The sequence below is a fragment of the Staurois parvus genome, unplaced genomic scaffold (genome assembly GCF_062004578.1).
Source record: "Staurois parvus isolate SC_StPar_1 unplaced genomic scaffold, SC_StPar_1.0 ptg000020l, whole genome shotgun sequence".
Lineage (NCBI taxonomy): Eukaryota > Metazoa > Chordata > Amphibia > Anura > Ranidae > Staurois > Staurois parvus.
Window position 1 is genome coordinate 6,589,537 of NW_028317816.1, and position 19,853 is coordinate 6,609,389.

The window sequence follows — 19,853 nt, forward strand, 5'->3', positions numbered from 1 at the left end:
ATTAAAATCACTTTAAAAAGGCATATTTATTAGGACCAGCTTCTTTCCAGATGAACAGTAGATGTAAGGCAACCTCCCACGGAATCTCACATCACAGCTCCAGGTTACAGCAGAAGCTCCACAGAGACCACACATCTACAGATCCCAAAAAATGGCCGCTGGAACGCACCGCTCAGCGTGCGCTCCACTCACCCGAAGTGACGTCAGACGTAAGGAGTAACAACCGGAAATGCATTTCCATCTATGGAAAGCTTTGTTAGCGTGGCACATGTTTCAGGATTTAGACTGCCAGTGACCCTGGGAGGTGATCTCTGTATTCTGACTACAGTGGATTACAGAGAACTAAGGTTACTGTAAACTGAGTGGATTTTCTGGCTTCTACAGAGCTTCAGTGTTTACCGTATAGCTTTAGTAGCTAGCTAAATGCTTTCATTTGTTGTCTGGAATTGTCCTTTAAAGGTCTGAATAGCTAAGGAGTTATCGAAGTACCTACAGAGCAAAAACTGCCAAAACAAAACAGCTAACACTGATGCAAAACACATGAAATCATGTAAATCAAAAGGAGCTTTGAACAAAGTGCTCTTTTAAAGTTAATGTCTATAGATGATACTTGGAATAAAAGAGTGTTCTGCTTTCTTTATATGTACTCAAAGCCATGTTTTACTGCAGACTCAGGCAACCCAGTGCCGGAGGTAAATGGTAAGCGTGCGCAATAAACAAGGACTGAGGAACTAACAGGATTTACAGCCTGAAGTGTAGCAAACATGTAAATTTCTATTCCTGTAAATTGGTACCAGAGTTTTACCATTGATGGTTTGTATTGTGCCAGCAGAATCACATGTGTTGAAAGTGTTTGCGAACTTGAATAGGAGGAATAAAAAGAAATCTTGAATCCATCATAACTATGCCTCACCCAGTTGTGGTTTTTTTCACAATAATGAGGATCCTTCAAGCTGCTGTGTTTCAGCTGTCAGAATAAAGTCGGATGTGGTGAAAAGGAAATAAAGGCTTCAAGAAGACAGATGTGCGTAGCTGTGTATGTGTGATCAGGCAGATGTGAAAAGAGGTTTTTAGCCCTACTAAAAAAAAAAAAAAGGTGGCAAAAGGGACCACTGGCACACTTAAGCACGAGCTGTTATTCAATTCCACTAAAATTAACACCTTCCAGCAATGAAAAATGCCAATGTCTAGCCAAATACAACAAACCATAAAAATCCTTGAGAAAAGCTCAATATAGCTCTCAAGTGACCTGGTCGGTTGCACGCGTCTTTTCTATAAGTCACCCGATCTACAGATGTATTTATTACCTCACTTATGTTCCATTATTTTCTCCTTAGCTGACCCAGCCATTCTAATCCCCATGTATCTGTTTTAGGTTTCTGATTGCAAGAAATCCTGTCAAGGAAAGTGGAAACCAATTGTGGGAGGACAGCTAGAGCGAGAATAAATAAATGTATCACATGTGATACAAGCTAAATCATCCAAGTAGAGATGGGAAAAGTCTGACTTTTCCACTTTCTTAAAAGTTCCTGTCTTATGACAGACTGCAGCACAGAATGTGGTATAACTATGAGAACTGGGCTTATGTTAGGTATGTCAGATTCAGATAAAACAGAGGGCTGGACTGAGCAGGTGAAAATCTGCAAGGTGTCACGTTTGATCTGTTGAGGTTTCACCTCCTTAATTAAAATTATCATTACAGGACTTTTGTATTTATTAATATATAGTTTTATTAAATCCCAAAAAGACAGAATTAAAGCTGAAGCATTTAAAGGGAATGTATAGACTTTTTCTATTGTTTTAGATACACGAAAATAAAAAAAATCTGTTTTGTGCAAATATTGTTATCAGTGGTTTTAATAGGTTTAAGAAACATTGTTCTATATAAATTTGTATTTACACATACTCATTGAGGCAGCCATTTTTGCTCATTTAAAATGCAGGCTCTGCTTTTACATTTGAAACAGTTGTGCTTTACTGCTGAAATTTAATCAGCCGACTAAACACAACACTCCCAAGGTGGTTGATAACCCTACTGTTGTTAAAGTGATCTTGTTACGGAAAAAGTATGAAGACAACCATTGGTAACCTCTCCTTTGAAAATGTTGGTTTTCTAGATGTCATGCTGATGATTTGGCTTCAATGAGTTCTGGGTCTTTGACCTGGAACAAACATATGGATAGGGTATATGACACAGCCTCCATACTTTTCTCATGACACGTCATGACAAATCTCTATACTTACTATAGAAAATTAAACATCTCAACATCATGAGACAGCAGGGGAAGCATTTTCCTAAAGTGCAGCTCTAGGAAAAACCTTTTTTAATAGGGCAGATTCACCCCTCTATTTGTACTGATGACCATTTGCACCAAGAAGAAATGGGAGAGGAATGCCAAAATTTTAGAGCTGCTTCCAGAACAAGAGGTAAGGGAAAATCTATCAGTAGGAACACCTGTTCCAGAGGCCAATGTCTAAGAGGGGAAATCCCTCACTTTGGGGGATTTTCATTTACCTTTCTGTTGTTTCTCTGGGAAAGGACGTAAAGGGAAATTTCTCCAGTGGTACACAGACCACTAAACAACAGAAGGGCACTTTATTGCTGACCGGTACTTAGTGACTCCCACAACATTGAGGTAGTACTGTCATGTGTATCCTCTAAATTGCTTGTACAAAAATTAGGGAAATGTAGTAAACATAAAATACAATTAATAATATTACAATTAACTAATAAATAAATATATATATAACTCAATGTACATTGCTATATAAATCTTGCCTAAGCGCCCATTTAGATCCATGCATTTGCATAGATGTGCATTTTTAAATGTAAGACAAGTGTATTGTAATGCACCAATGCGTTTCCCCTTTGTGGGTTGACATGCATTATTGAAGCATCTTTCCAACTAATTTTAAAATTTAGGTTTTAAGAGTAGATAGAGTTAACAGTGGTTGACCAAAGCTTGTTGATGCCCTTTGCAATGCATAAAGATGCACCAATACAAACTAGATGCATTTTGATGCATTTCCATTGACTTTCATGGGCCTTTTAACATGCAATAATGCAAAAAAGGACATGTTGTATTTTGAAAAACACAATGCACTGCTACACAGGGAGGGGAAGAAGCATTTTTTAGTATGTGGAAGCTGGACACAAGTGTTTGAGTGTGTGCGGTAAAACACAACAGTGTAAATCGGCTTTGTTTGAAGCTTTTTAGTCAAAGAAGACAAAGCTACAACTGAAAACAAATAGGTCAGAAGGTATTTGTTTATTACTTGTGTTTTTCATTCTGCCAAATGTGATTTACAATGCTGGCACAAAACTGTTGTTGAATTGTAACAATAAATTATATTTTGGCATGCTACTGTAAGCCAATTAATTTCTGTAAATGCTTAGTAAAAGTCCAGTTACATCAGCCTTTACAAAAAAGAATGTTGTTTCATGGAGACATTTATACAAAGCCTCTAGGGAGTCATCATTTTCAATTTCAAACAGAATAAGAATGTGGGTTTATGGTGTCCTGAAGGTACTTTTTGTGGGATTTCTTTTGAACCTTTAATTTATTTTTCTGGAGACAAAAAATGCTGCAATCAAATAAACAAAACAAATACCAGGGATAATTGTTGGTTACATCCTCCACTCAAGCTTTATACCACCTATAGCGTTTAGCAAAAAAAGTAAGCATTGTTTATAAATATCCAGAACAAAATAAATATACTTAAAGTACACTTGTGGAGGGCCTCACCTTTCAAGGTCACTTCAGATACCGCCATATGCTTGCATTCTCAAGCTATCTTCAGAGTTCCCCAAGATCCTGAAAACCTCAGAACTACATTAAACAAATATCAAACACAAATTCCATGATCAAACTCTGATCCCTTCTCCTATGCTTATGGGTCATGGGAATTTATAGACAACTTTACTGGACAATAGGAAAGCAAAGGAAAAGAGAGACAGAGCAGAGCCCAACCATGGACGTTTTGTTGATATCTGCATAAAAGAGCACCAAATTTTCTGGGACTCCAGGGCAAACTGCATATTTCCAGATTCAAGCAGGGATCTGGAGGTATCGGTTTGATGGGCAAAGGGCTTCCACAGAAGGTAAGGACCTCTCATAAGTTTGCTTCAAAGTTGTAGTATTATTGGCAATATTAACTTAGAAATGAGCAAAACAACCTGCAAATTCACATGGCTCATATAGTGTCTCTTCAGCACCACGCTGGTGTCTTCTGTAAACTTTATCATTATATTAGTTCCTTAAGATAAGAGGAGCTCTATTCTTCTTTAGCCCTAGAGCAAAAAGCCGTTTTTAAACAGCTTCAGATTCGATTAAATTGGTTTGTATCTATTATCTGAATGGGTATCTATTATCTGAATGGGTCTTTGAAATGCAAAATGCACATCAATTTTCAAACACACTCTAGCCTCAGATGGACAGTCCTAGAAAAAATAATTGCTTTTTTTCACATTAAATCATTAGTGGTTGTCAAAAGATTCAATAACTCTATATTAATAAACTATTGATTTGTATGCTTCGTGGTACGTGAATTGTTCTCCAGGATGATAATTAAAAAAGTAGTACATAAATGTAGTGAACATTTTTGTCAGTTCCCAAGTATTATTTTCATTTGTTATGCATTTAATGAACATAACAGCGAAGATGGTTTGGCCTGGAACCAGTACTTTTCTGGCACAATTTGATACTGCAGTTATTTTCTCCTGCCCAACATACTAATTAAACAGATTTATTTATTTGGCCAGTTGCACTGAACATAATGCAGCCAGAATCAATGGAAAATCCGTCAATGCATACATGTCTGTGGTACAGTAGATCATTTCTTTTAAAAAAAATTGTATCACAAAATGTGTGGGGGGCAAGCGGTTGAGACAAGCTTCATATTAACCAGGTCCAAAGTTTTACCCAAGTTGAATGAACCAACATTCAGGCAGAATAGGTTAATGAAAGAGGAATTGAACTAAAAAATGAAGATTTACTATCTTATGGATAACAATTAGAAATTTGAATTGTGCCTAAGTAGTACACAGAAAAAAAATACCTTTATTTTTCATTTTCTCTTGAAAAATAGCTGTGCACTTCCTGGTATATGAGGCTGTATATCTGCTGTGTGAGACCTAAGGCTCTGCTGTCTTTGATTGCTGATTTCAGCAAATTTTCAAGTGAGATCTGGTGATGTCACCTCAGTGCTGCTTACTGTTCTCCTTTCCAGAGGAGCCTGCCTTTACCAAGATGGCCATCCCAACACAGAAACACAGTCCCGAACAAGGCATGAGGGGCAAGATCCACTGCTGGGAAACCACAGACAATACTTGTGACTAGTCCTTTGACCCCTTTTGGGGCACAGTTTCCAGAGTATAGACCCCCTTTAAGACTGCTGAAAATATTTGTGCAGGCACTTTAAGAAAATAACAAAAAAGGTATTAGTATCAATGGCGCATATCCCACAAAATATTAGCCAGCTCTATTGTTTGTGTTTCCTTGGTTTAGGGACATTTTCCAATAAAGTAGAAAACCTTTGCCTCCTCTTATATGAAGTTTTCTATCTTCACACTTAAAAACCCCAACAATTGGGCTCTTTCTCAGACTTAAAAACTAGGATCTCCATGCTGTTATAATGCTCATAGCTGCTTGAACTTGTTTGGCACAGCGTAGCTCTAGTTTATAAATACAGTGATAAGTGCTGCGTTACAATATAATAAATTACAAAACTGTAAATCACAAAAATACAAGTGTGTGAATGAGTTCATTAATCTTCATTGTAATGCTTCAATCCCTGACGATCACCGGGTCCCGGCCAGTGATTCCCCGCCTGGAACCCAGCATTCGCCAAGTATCACTGACGGGGGAGAGACCTGTATGTAAACAATACAGATCTCTCCCTTGTCAGCAACTGCACATTGCTTTGTATTGCGCTGCATAGCAGCGCAATACAAAGCAATGTGCTGACACAGTGAAACACACATACAGCTCACAGTTAACCTTTTGATCACCCCAGATGTTAATCCCGTCCTATCCAGTGCCATTAGTACAATGTCAGTGATTTTTGTTAGCACTGATCACTGTATTGGTGTCACTGGGGATGTCAGTGACAGTTAGTCAGTTCCTCCCCAGTATCAGAATGCCCACCGCAGTCCCGTTATAAGTCGCTGATTGCCACCATTACTAGTATAAAAAAATGCAATATCTATACCGCCAATTGTAGATGCTATAACTTTCACATAAACTAATTAATTACGTATTGGGATTTTTTTTTTAACAAAGACGTACCAGAAAACATTTTGGGATACATTTATGACAAAATTTGATTTTTAAATTTTTTTACTTGACATGTTTAATAGCAAAAAGTAAAAAATATAGTTTTTTTCTCAAAATTGACGGTGCAAAAAAGTGCGATCAAATACCACCAAAAGAAAGCTCCATTTGTGGGAAAAAAATGGACGTAAATTTAATTTGGGAGCAGTTGTAAGTTAAAGTAACGCAGTGCCATATCGCCAAAAATGACCTGGTCAGGAAGAGGGGTAAATCCTCCGGAGGGCAAGTGGTTAAGTAACGCTCGGCATGCAGAAAAAAAATTATATTATAGTGTGTAAACACATGCTTTCCATGTCAATAGGCTTTTGGAATAACACAAGAACACTGTAGTTCATCTGTAATATCTTCAACTTCATACAACCCAATATAACTGTATTAGGTTGGAAGCATAATGATGCTGACATATTAGTGAGTGATTGCTCACTGCTGATTCACCTACCTGCACAGTTGTTTTCTGGTTTCCAATGAACTTTTACGCCTTCTCTTAGACACGCTCTGGCATAAGCTATTAATGATTCACAGTAGCAGTTTTTATGAACTGGGCATTCGCACATATCTGTCACACACGATCTAAAAAAGCAAGACAAGCTCAAATAAGAATAATGTTCATTTCTGACAACTATATTTTTTCCAAGCTCAAGCCATATACTGCTCAATTGTGTGAAGATGGGTGCAAATTGACAATAGCAAGTACCACAGTTACATGCTTTATTAGGTTTGATATCACACAGCATATGATAAAACACAGTGAACAAGAGTCGGGTATCTGTCAGTTTGAAAGGCTGCACAGCCCCAGTGTTCCTAAGGGTGTACACATCTGGTATTATATAAGAATAATCTGGAAGAGCTGTGAATATATAAATTAGCTGAGGTCTCTCTCATCTAAATTTACTACAATGACTACAGACTGCCAATTTTACTCAGTCTTATAAAAGCTCAATCTTAGATAATATCACATGCCCAAAGGGAGTGTGGAGATGCTAAAATTCCCACGTACTTGCAGCAAAACATATTAGTTTTTATAGTGATGTTTAACTCATTGTTTAAAAACAGCTGACAGGCAGGGTTTTTTAATAGATGAGACCCTAGGGCAGGGGTGTCAAACTGGTGGCCCTCCAGCTGTTGTGAAACTACAAGTGCCATCATGCCTCTGCCTTTGGGAGTCATGCTTGTAACTGTCAATCTTGCAATGCCTCATGGGGGCTTGTAGTTTGTCAACAGCTGGAGGGCTGCCAGTTTGACACCCATACCCTAGGGCCCTAGGGGGTCTCTCCTGGCCTGTCAGCGATAATGGCACCCTCGATGTGCAGTGGTGATGTGCATGTGCGGGAGTGATGCCATCATCGCTTAACCCACAAAAAAACCTTCCAGTGTCTGTGCATCCTTTCCCCCTCTCTAACCTTACCTGGCACCACTCTTGATCCACTGTTGACCCCGCTGGCAGCCCCACTCTGATCTCTTCCTGCATTCACAGACTATACTGAGAGCAGCAGAAGCCATTGGCTTTCCATTGTCAACATGGCGGCGCCAGGGAACCCTGTTGAAGACTGTTGAAGAACCAGCCCCGGAGAAGACAGCACTGGATCCCGAGGCTGGTAAGTGTCTATTTATTAAAATCAGCAGCTACAGGAATTTTAGCTGCTGACTTTTAATTTTTTTAAACCTGAATGAAGCCCTTCTTTAATCACCTTTGAACTTGTTTCCAGACTCACACGTTTTACACTGACAGCCAGCTGTTGCTGAACTAAAACCCCAAAGACATTAATAGCCATTTGGGATGAATGTACAGCAATCTGAAAATGTCAGTAATGATCCACTCTTTGCATGCAAGGAGGCCCATTTACTTAAGATAAATGATACTGTAATTTATATAATAACAACATGTTGCTAAGGATGTAATCCCAATGGGTCATGGACAGCAGAAATATCAGCAATTATTTAAATGAAATAATACTATATAATTATAATAACGAATTCCACATTACCATAGTATACACAGGATATTTGCATTTGCATGTGGCAGCTGGGATTATTTGGAGGAAATACCACGTCAGAATATAAATCTATTTGCTTATGTGAACGATTGAAGGAAGGAAAACAGTTACAATTGTCAGTAATGAGAAATAGAGGTACATCATTTTTAAACCTTAACTTAAAGCAAACCCTTAGGGCCAGTTCACACTATATGCGTTTCAGTGTGCTTTTTTTTGCATCCAGAAAGTAGGTTATATGGTTGTATGGTTTCAGCAGGGACCTGCAGAATTTCAATCCATCTATGGGCAGTCTGGTTATACACAGGTCAGTCTACGGATCGACTTGTGTATAACCAGTCTGTCAGGTTTTTCCTGAATGATTAGTGCCGCCGGCTATAGCCAGCAACATTAATTATTGTATGAAGGCTCCCCACTGTCAGAATACATCACTACAGCAGGAAGGATTCCCTCATCCACACTGAATGTGTGGCTGGGGGAATCAGATGTATAGCCTGCCTTATGTTGACCACACGTCTTGATTTTATTATCCAATCAATGTGTGATTCAATCATTTTGATCTGCAAACACTGGAATAGCCATAACTTCCAATCGATTTAGACTTGCTTTGAGTTTGGATTCGATCAAACTGAATTGATCTAGCATGGTTGAAAATCATCAATTATATTGTATTGATCAGCAGCACCAAGATACATTGTTCATGAATATGGTTGTATTCCAGACAATCAGACTATGTAATCACATGGTGGAAACAGAGATGTGATATGGTCGCTTCTTAACCATCAATAAAAATCATATTTCCTGTGTGTGGCATATCGATCAAATGGGTTGTCGACTATAGATCGTTCATTCTGATTGGAAGAGAATGATCGGAAAATAAATCAATCATTTATCAAAGCATGTGTGTCCACCAATAAAATATATGTAAACCCAAATACTACAGTGATGTAAATTACTTTCTTTTTAGCTTGGCAAATGTAGTTGTGCAAAACTGTTTTCATATTGGTGTACATAAATGTTTCATAAATACCGTTGATCTCATGAGTTTCTGCTTTCTCACTTTTTTTACCACCTGCTCCCAGTTCTGTATGACGATAGTGTGTGCTTTCATCCAATCCGATGCAGTCTATACCTCCTGCTGTTTGATTGACAGCTGCTCTGATTATTTATCAGCAGAGACTGGGACTTTCTGTAAAGGTAACTCCCTTCTGACAAACTACATGACCAGTTATAGATCTATGGGTAGGTAATAAACGTATGTTACAGGGGGACTCAGAAAAACAAACACAGCTGTGCAATGACAGACTGTATCATAGATGTCATTTTTTAATCTTGCCTATAGTTACATTTTAAATACACAGCTGAAGTATATATGTTGGAGCTACTGTAGTCACCAAAGGATGAAAAAAACAAAAATATATATATATACCGGTATCGCTATCGGTGCCAATACCGAGTATTTTCACGAGTACTCATGAAAATACTCCCAATATCTTAACTGATACTTTGTGGTGCAATTTGCGTTGATGGCAAGAATTAGCATGCGTTTTAAACAGGAATGTGATTCCTGTCTAAATTGCATGCGGTTTTTCCACTGTGAACTCAGGCTATAACAAGTGGGGAAAACGTATGTGATTTGGACAGGAATCACATTCTTGTTCAAATCATGTTATTCTTTGCGGTGCAATTTGCGTCCATTAATGCAAATTGCACCGCAAAGTATCGGTACTCAGTATCGGCGAGTACTTGACCGAAAGTATCAGTACTCGTACTCGCCAATATAAAAAACCAGTATTGGTGTATCCTTAATATATATATGTGTATATATATATATATATATATAAATACACTGGTCACCTCGATTGGCATTTGCTATTGAACACCCGAATTGGCAGGTCCACCACTGGCGCCCTGTGCTTTTCACGGATGAGAACAGGTTCACCCTGAGCACATGTGACAGACATGAAAGGGTCTGGAGAAGCCATGGAGAACGTTATGCTGCCTGTAACATCGTTCAGCATGACCGTTTTGGTGGTGGGTCAGTGATGGTCTGGAGAGGCACATCCATAGAGGGACGCACAAACTTCTACAGGCTAGACAATGGCACCCTGTCTGCCATTAGGTATTGGGATGAAAACCTTGGACCCATTCTCAGACCTTACACTGGTGCAGTGGGTCCTGGGTTCCTCTTGGTACATGGCAATGCCTGACCTCATGTGGCGTGAGTATGCAGGCAGTTCCTGGAGGATGAAGGAATTGATACCACTGAATGGCCCCCATGCTTGCCTGACCTGAATCCAAAAGAATACCTCTGAGAAATCATGTTTCGGTAATGTGCCACCATCAGGTTGCACCTCAGACTGTCCAGGAGCTCAGTGATGCCGTGGTCCACATCTGGGAGGAAACACCCCCCAAAAAAAGACAAAACCAACTGCTAAAAGCACTGCAAAATGGACAAAAAGCAAACTGCATAGGTGTGAATGGAGCCTAATGCACATACACATAGGATATGGTTGCACTCTATATTGTACAGCTCTAGTATTGTGTGTCTTCACCAGATGTTACATAAAAATATACAGTTAGGCCCATATATATGTGGACACAGGCACAATTTTAGTTTTTTTCAGGTATTTACCAAAACATATTCAAGCTATGAAGCTAGAATTATTTCGGCTGCTTCTGTCTTCTGTCACATTATCAATAAATGCCAATGACCCAGTGCCACTGGAAGCCATGCATGGCCATGCCATCACACTGCCTCCAGCATGTTCTACAGATGTCGTTGTGTGCTTTGGATCATGAGCTAATCCAAGCCTTCTCCACATTTTTTTCTTCCCGTCATTTTGGTACAGATTAGTCTTAGTTTTATCCGTCCAAAGAATGCTTTTCCAGAACTGGTCTGGCTTTTTAGATGTGTTTTTGGCAAAGTCTAATCTGGCTTTTCTATTCCTCAGGCTTATGAATGGTTTGCACCTTGTGGTGAACCCTCTTTATTTGCTCTCGTGAAGTCTTCTCTTGATTGTAGACTTTGACAATAATACGCCACCTCCTAGAGAGTGTCCTTCACTTGGATGTTGTAAATGGGTTTTTCTTTACCGTAGAGAGGATCCTGCGATCACACACCACTGTTGCCTTTCGTGGACGTCCATGCCTTTTTATGTTGCTGAGCTCACCAGTGCATTCTTCTTTCCTCTGAATGTACCTAACTGCTGATTTGGCCACTCCTAATGTTCCTGCTATCTCTCTGATGGATTTGTTTCATTTTTGAAGCCTTACAATGGCTTGTTTCACTTGCATGGACAGCTCGTTTGAACGCATGATGTAGGTTCACAGCAATAGATTTCAAATGCAAATACCACATTAGAATCAACTCCAGACCTTTTATCAGCTTAATTGATGAAGAAATAATGAAGGAGTAGCCCACACCTGGCCATGAAACAGCTTTTGATTCAATTCTCCAATTACTTTTGGTCCCTTGAAAAAGTGGGGATGGCTGCTCTTATGAGCTGTAATTCTTAAACCCTTCCTCCAATTTGTATGTACAGACCCTCAAATTAAACCTGAGAGTTCGCACTTTCAGCCCATATATAACTATAACTTGAATAGAATGGTAAATACCTGAAAAAAAACTAAAATTGTGCCTGTGTCCAAATATATATGGACCTAACTGTATGTACGGGGGCAGAGAAACTGGGTATAGCCAGTAATTAGACATTCCCAGAAGATGAGAGGGTTGACATGCAAGGCAGGAGAGGGACAAGCCAGGGAATTGACTCATTCTGGAGTAGTCTAATTTTCTAACATATTGAAAGGTGAAGATAAAATGAATAAAAAATTCATTTATGGAAAGAAAAAAAATCACTGCATTTAAAATACTTGATTTTTTTCTTTACATTGCAATGTACTTTGCAATGTTTTAACTTAATGGCAGTGGGGGAGATTTACTAAAGAATTTGGTGCAGCTGTGCATGGTAGCAAATTATCTTCTAAATAGTTTGTTGTTTAAGCTTTCACAATTAAACCTGGAAGCTGATTGCTTTCTATGCAGAACTGCACCAGATTTTGTCTAAATTTAGTAAATAACCCCCAGTGCCTCTTTAAGGCTCCATTCACACCAATGTGTTTTTAGTGTTTTTTGCTTTTGTCAGAAACACACTACAGTCCATGCAAAGTGAAATTCCAGCTGTTTTTGTGTTTAACAAAAACTGTAGCTGCTGACTTTTAATTAACACACACTTACCGTTCACAGGGTCCAGCAATGTACTCACCCGCGCCATCCCTTCTCTCCTCCACGGTGCCGGCATCTCAACTGTGGGCACCAGGCTGTGACAGCTTGCGGCTTCACAGCCTGGTAACCACTGTGCAGTCTCGCTGTGCCTCCTGATTTGTCCGGCAGTCGTCTGGGACCTGTGAAAGGTCCCAGGAGACTGCAGGAGGAAGGAGGGGGCCAAACATCTGGCTCACTTCGCCGCAGCGAACTGAGCCAGGAAGTGGCAGCAGGTACTTGTCAAAAACACGTATTCGCTCCCCTTCAAAAGGTGTCAAATATGGCAGTGGAGGGGGAGGCAAATAAGCGGAGCTTCCACTAATGAGTGGAACTCCACTTTAACATGATTTCCTATGGAACACGTTCACATCTATGCTTTTTTGAACTGCTGCATTTTTGGAAAAGGTCAGGGACTTTTTTTAAAAGCAAAAAGCAGTGTTTTTGCTACAATAGTGTTCAATGGAGAATCTGCTGAAATGCATGGTAGTGTGTTTTTGCCACGTTGTGTGTTTTGTATTTTTATTCTGCCCAGCAAAAAAAATAAAAAAATTTCCACTTTAATAAAGAGAGCTGAACAAAATGCAAAACACTGTAAAAACACAGCAAAAACACACAAAAAATGTGGCAAAAATCCATCAAAAGCACTGCAAAAATGCATGTAGCACAACAAACTGCTAAAAGCACTGCTAGACTGACAAAAAGCAAACTACATAGGTGTGAACGGAGCCTAATTTAACATAAGGATTCAGTTAGATTCCAGCCCATGTAATAAGAATGTTCCAATCACAGCAGTCATACTTTCTCGAACGTTGCAGGTACTAGTATTAGGCAGTAGCAGTTTCATTTACAATATGTCTGTGCAAAACAACCAGAGCATCTTTAATGCAGAGATAATGACCTATGTATGACATAACATAACAGCAGTCTAGATTTGTGGTTAACGTTTGAATTCTTTCTATGAAAAGAGCACACCAGAGGGACACAGCTGACGGCATAATACAGTTAGATTTGCAGGCACAGGGTATGGCTTTCTATATACATTGCTGCTGTAAGGAATTTCTGTTTGTTTAAATAGCCTGTGAGAAGCTTTAAAGAAGTTTATAATAATACAATATGAAAAGAACAGTATGGAAAAATGAAAAGCCAAGGTAAATACAAGTCCCACCTGAGAATGTGGATCCATGCAAATATCAGTAATTGCTTCCCTCTAGTGACCATTTTAGGTACTTGCAAGGGTTAGTCTAAAATTGTAGCTGACCACTTTTGTATGACCTGCTCTCTAAATACCTATAAGAATGTTATTTAACTCCCTTATGATGGAAGGTAAAACACATCTTAACATCTGAAATCATTTTTTCCACTTTGAAATGTGTTTAGGAAAACTGTTGCTTATCTTTGAAAATCACCTTGTAATTATTTGGGTTTTTCAAGGACATATTGGATTTTCAATTGATAATAAATGTTAAAGGATATCTTCTGATTTTTATTATTAAAGAAAAACATTTATTTTTATGTTATTATGTTATTACATTTAACTGTATATTTCTTGTCACTACCATGAACCACAACCACCTAAAAGAAATTTTCCTACTCCTGATGATCACAGTGATACCTTAAATGTGTATGTTATTGTTTGTTTGTACCCATAGAGGGGCTTACATTAATAGTGTACAGTACATGTTGCTTTTTTTTTAACCCATCTAAACTACATTGATACTAAATAAAGATTTTTTTTTAACCTAACTCAAACACACTGATTCTGACCTTGACCATGACCTATGATCCTAATCTTAATCCTAACCCTGACATAGATCAAATCCTGATCTAGTTAGTGTAATTTTATTTTTTATTTTTATTTATTTCTCCTAGATTGTAAGCTCGAAAGAGTAGGGCCCTCTTACCCCTCATACGTTGTTTGTTATTTTTGTACTGTGCCATGTATTGTCCCCCCCCCCCTATTGTACAGCGCTGAGCAAACCCTTTGGCGCTATATAAACTCAATGTAATAATAATAATAATAATATTTATGCATTTGATTATTTTACACATTTTTTTACAGACTTTTCTTCCAGCAAGGAGAAGAAGATACAATGTATCATTTTCTCCATTCTAGAAGAGAAAGAAACAGAGGCAGCTTGTAGAGTTACTGACCACTGTGAGAGTTAATCATAGGCTATCACAGTGATCATGTGATCAACAGCTAGACCCACTTCAGCAAGGCTGCATATGTGGGTATGCTTGTTGTAAAGGGGTTAACATTTTGAGAAAATAGAAATCCAGAACATATTTACATATAAAATGACATCAGCTACAGACAGAACTCATTAGGTAATTTCAGGGTAATAAATAAACAGCATAACTTTTATAAAAACCATACTAGATTGTGTAACAATTGATAGCTAAGACCAGTGGTCTCCAAACTGCGGCCCTTTGCTTGCTTTTATCCAACCCTCAAGGGATTGTTCCTTCCACTGCAAGCAACAGCGTGGCGTAGTTTCCCCCACTGACATCGACAATGGGGCACTATTCCTCCTATTGACACCACTGATGGGGCACTATTCTTCCTACTGACACCACTGATAGGGCATTATACCACCTATTGACACCACTTATGGGACACTATTCCTCCTATTGACACCAATGATGGAGAACTATTCCTCCTGTTGACAGCATTGATGGGGCACTATTCAACCTATTGACACCACTTATGGGGCACTATTCCTCCTATTGACACCAATGATGGGGAACTATTCCTCCTGTTGACAGCATTGATGGGGCACTATTCCTCCTATTGACACCACTGATGGGGCACTATTCTTCCTACTGACATCACTGATAGGGCATTATACCACCTATTGACACCACTTATGGGACACTATTCCTCCTATTGACACCAATGATGGAGAACTATTCCTCCTGTTGACAGCATTGATGGGGCACTATTCCACCTATTGACACCACTTATGGGGCACTATTCCTCCTATTGACACCAATGATGGGGAACTATTCCTCCTGTTGACAGCATTGATGGGGCACTATTCCACCTATTGACACCACTTATGGGGAACTATTCCTCCTACTTGAACCAACAATGGGTCACTATTCCTTTCATTGATACTAATGATGGGGCACTATTTCTCCCACTGATACCAATGATGGGGCACTATTCCTCCTATTGATACCAATGATGGGGCACAATTTCTCCTGTTGATACTAATGATGGGACAGTATTTCTCTCATTGATACCAATGATGGGACACTATTCCTCCCATTGATATTAGCAATGGGGCACTATTTCTTCCATTGACACCAATGATGGGGCACTATTTCTCCCATTGATACCAATGATGGGGCACTTTTCGTCCCATTGATACCAATGATGGGGCACATTTTCTTCTCCCACTGGGCACAGTCCGGCAGCAATAAAGTTTGAAGGACAGTACACTGGCCCTTTGTTTCGAAAGTTTGGAGACCCCTGACTAAGGCCATAGTTTCTTTAAAATCAGGGTCTTCTGACCTAAAGTGGTTTCAAAGACTAAAGGTTTGTTACCTTTATGCATTCTATGCATTAAGGCAATAAAACCTTCTGTGTCACAGACTCCCCACCTCACACCCCTTTTGCTTACTTGAGCATCTTCGCAACCCAGAACTGTGCATGACAGCTACAGCTCTCCCGGTTCTGTCCCTCCTCACTGGGCAGATTGATAGCAGAGGGAGCTATTGGCTCCTGCTACTGTCAATCAAAATCCAGTGACGAGGGAGCAGGGGGTGGGACCAAGACTCCCTGTTTGTATCAATAGACACCAACAGGGAGCCTCAGGAGCGAGCCCGCACCACTGCCCCCATTGAAAGTTGGCATGAGTGCCAGCAGGGGACCCAAGAAGTGGAAGATCTACAAACGTACTTCCTCAGTTGGGGTATGTACGAGGAAGCCTGCACGCCTTGACGTCACGCCACCGGATCACGTAGGTCCGGCGGCCATTACACTCTACCAGCTGTCAGTGATCATAGCAGCTTTATGCTGCTTCGCTATTTTGCATCATTTTTGCTTTGGAAGGATACTGTTTTATATTTTGAATCTCTTTTCATCATTAATAAACTTTAATCAAACTTACTACACTATGGGCATTTCCCTTTATGGCTCTTTGGTGAGCTTTTAATCCTCCAGAGCTCCCCCTGGTGACCATCCCTGTATCCAGAAGAGGCTGCATACACGTCCTTAAAGGGGACTTCCGGATATAACGCTACTCTGATGATATCTACCTACCCTAAGCTGCACTACCTAAAAGAGGGATTCCGGGCAGACCTCCACTGATTAATATATTGCGCATTATCCTTGCACATCTGGTGAGTGCGCATTTTACCTATATGTTGCCGCTCACAGAACCTGTTTGACAATTGATACATTTCCGGAAATAATTGTGTCACCTTGGGCCTCCATTGGATTTTTGTTTTTATTATGGACTTTTAATATTTTATGATTATTATTTATTGAACAATTTTTTGACCCATATATTTTATTGAATATTTTATTGAACATTTCATTTACCCATATCATTATACCATTCACTATAGAATTTTCAGCGCTGCACTATTTTATATATGTTGTTTTGAAGGTTTTATGGTCTCCTTTCAGTGTACAGCTGCTTTTCTTGTCCTTAAAGCGCTCACTGACTCCCTATATAACAAGGCATTCTTCGATTTGACAAAGTGAAGAGGAGGGCTGGATGTCGTTGAAATCTCTGTCTCATCCAATCAGGGAAAAAAGACATTTTCAACAGAGATGTCATGCTCTTCTATGCAGAGCAGCACCAGATTTTGCACTCTGCAGTTATAGTAAATCAACCCCTTTGTATCATTAGGTACTGCAATACATTTCTGCATCCCCAGTGGCTCTCTGGGTGTGAGATATACAAAATAGATGTATCCACACTGGATAAATGTATATTAAAAAAAACAATTCCTGGAAATCTGCTTTTAGGATTGGGACAAAATGTGTCACAGTAATGAAATCACAGATGGCCTATTTACATTATGCTTGTCTATAGTAGAAGTAGAAATTCCCATACTATGAGACTAGTTCAAAGCTATACATTGCGGATAAGCGTGCTTTAAAAAAAAATATTAAGCATTTTATATTTTTTCGTCTCTCTTTGCACAACTACACACAGACATGTTTGAACATTATATAAATACTGTATGTAGCACCCACTGTATGTTCTTGAGGTTTGATTGGGTTGGATCCTCAAACGAGAAGAAAGCACTCTTCTATATAAAAATACATTTTGTTTAATATTTTAATGTGGGACGTTCCATTATTTAAGCTTTCATTTCCTTTTTAGGTTATAAGAAAAATAATTACATCATCGCTTTACTTAGGACTGAAAACAGGAGGTATTGGTGACTACACTAAATAAAAATGAGCTATGAACATTGTATACTTCCACTGAGAGGACAAAGCAGGCAAGATCTTTTAGAAAGTTCTACAAGACCACCCACTTAGCCCTTCATCCCATTCTAACTCCACGACTGCCAGCATTACTCGGTTCCACACTCCCAGAGAGGATATGAAAATCTTACATTTCATCATATTGGCCCTTAAGTGACTATATAGTTAATGAGGGATTTTTCCTTTCTCTGTGGGGTCTCTTTTTACTGGTGACAAAAATTTATTGTAATGACCACTGGGAATGGACTTTCAAACATAATATAAGACAGAGTTTTTTAAAGTCATTGTGTAAACACTTTATGTCAATGCTGATCTTTTATTTATCAAAACTGTTTTATGTGAAATAAGCTTTTTTTTGTATTACTTAAAAGCCAAACAATTTAGAATACACCAATTTAAATCTAATCAATTCAGACCACTTAATTGTACATGGGCCTGAATTTGGACACCTCAGACTTCAGAATCGGTTGTTGTGTACAGCTACGGCCATTCTAAATTACCATGTCAAACTAATGGACTGTATAAAGGACCGAAAAAAGTAGAAAAGCATTGGACATTTAATGTAAATCAAAAGTATATTCCACCCAAAAGATATTAGAGTGGATTATAATGAAACAGCAATATGAAATCAGCTGCAATCAATATTTCCAGCTTGAAAGTGGGGAACACCCTATTAGCTCTCTGTTTGAGTGCAGCATGCTTTGGAGTTGATTCACTAAAGGAAAATTGACTGCTTACTTTGCAAGTAAGCTCGCACTCTGCAGAGGACTTTTCCCCAGAGCTCAGTCAATGAGCAGATGCTCTGCTGACTTCCATCATCTAATCATGGCCAAGCAAAACGTTTTATTTTTCCTTGCACATGATTGGGTATTCTTTGCAAAATGAAACATTAACACATTCACTAAGCTCTAGGGAAAATTCCTTTGCTAAGTGCAACTTCCCTTACAAAGTAACCAGTTTATTTGCTTTAAATAAATTAACCCCATTGTGTACTGGTAATTGTTATACTTTAAAGGGAAAGTATAGTGTATTTTCATTGACTGCATATTGTAAGTTATTACTGTTGTGTTTACCTTTTAAGCTTATAACAAACATGCTTTTACATATTTATGGTACAGTATTAAAGCCTAATACTAACAACAGTTTACAAATTTGCATAACGTACAGAAAAGCTAAAAATTCTGTTGGTTTTAATCTATCTCTGTGACCCCAAAAGACTATACATATTCATAACTGAGGATTTAAAGTAATTATTTTTTGGAGTGTGATTAAACAAGTGTATATTTAAGCATTACTCAAAATGTAGCCCTGTCGTCAGGCTTGCAAATTTTTTATTGGGTGTTTAAAACTACATCACCCAAGAGCCCTTTTCCTACACATAGTATGTAGACAGTCTCTTAGGCATCAAAGCAGCAGCAGTATTAGTTTACTGGGAAATAAATCAAATTACGCAACTCTGGGCTCCACCATACCCCCGCCACCTATATGCCCCTTCGATTTACTAGTGCAGAACCTCACTGGAAGAAAACAAGAGCCATTGCAGACTGTAGAATCTTGGACTATTGGGACTTAAACTACAACTAGAAGAATATGGGTGTGCTGCCATAAACAAATCTTATCTGAGCTTGTTTCCATCTTGTCGCTTTAAAATTCCATTCACGATATGTAATCAGTCATGCTTACTCCTGGAAAAGCTGTTTTCCCCTCTATCGTTGGATGGATGTCCATCTCAGTAGTATGGCTTTCCGCTTCAGGATAAGATTTTTATGGGGTTGAGGGCCGGCCCCTCACCTGTGTCATCTTATGGCTTCCTG

At 38.9% G+C, this 19,853-nt stretch overlaps 1 protein-coding gene across 1 annotated transcript in view; it reads right to left on the reverse strand.

Annotated features, from left to right (window-relative positions):
- Positions 1-19,853, reverse strand: part of BMPER (BMP binding endothelial regulator) — a 331,942-nt gene that overhangs the window by 15,277 nt on the left and 296,812 nt on the right. Inside the window, exon 14 of the mRNA XM_089687148.1 lies at positions 6,772-6,902. Coding sequence (XP_089543274.1) covers positions 6,772-6,902 — 131 coding nt within the window. The remainder of the gene's footprint in view (positions 1-6,771; positions 6,903-19,853) is intronic.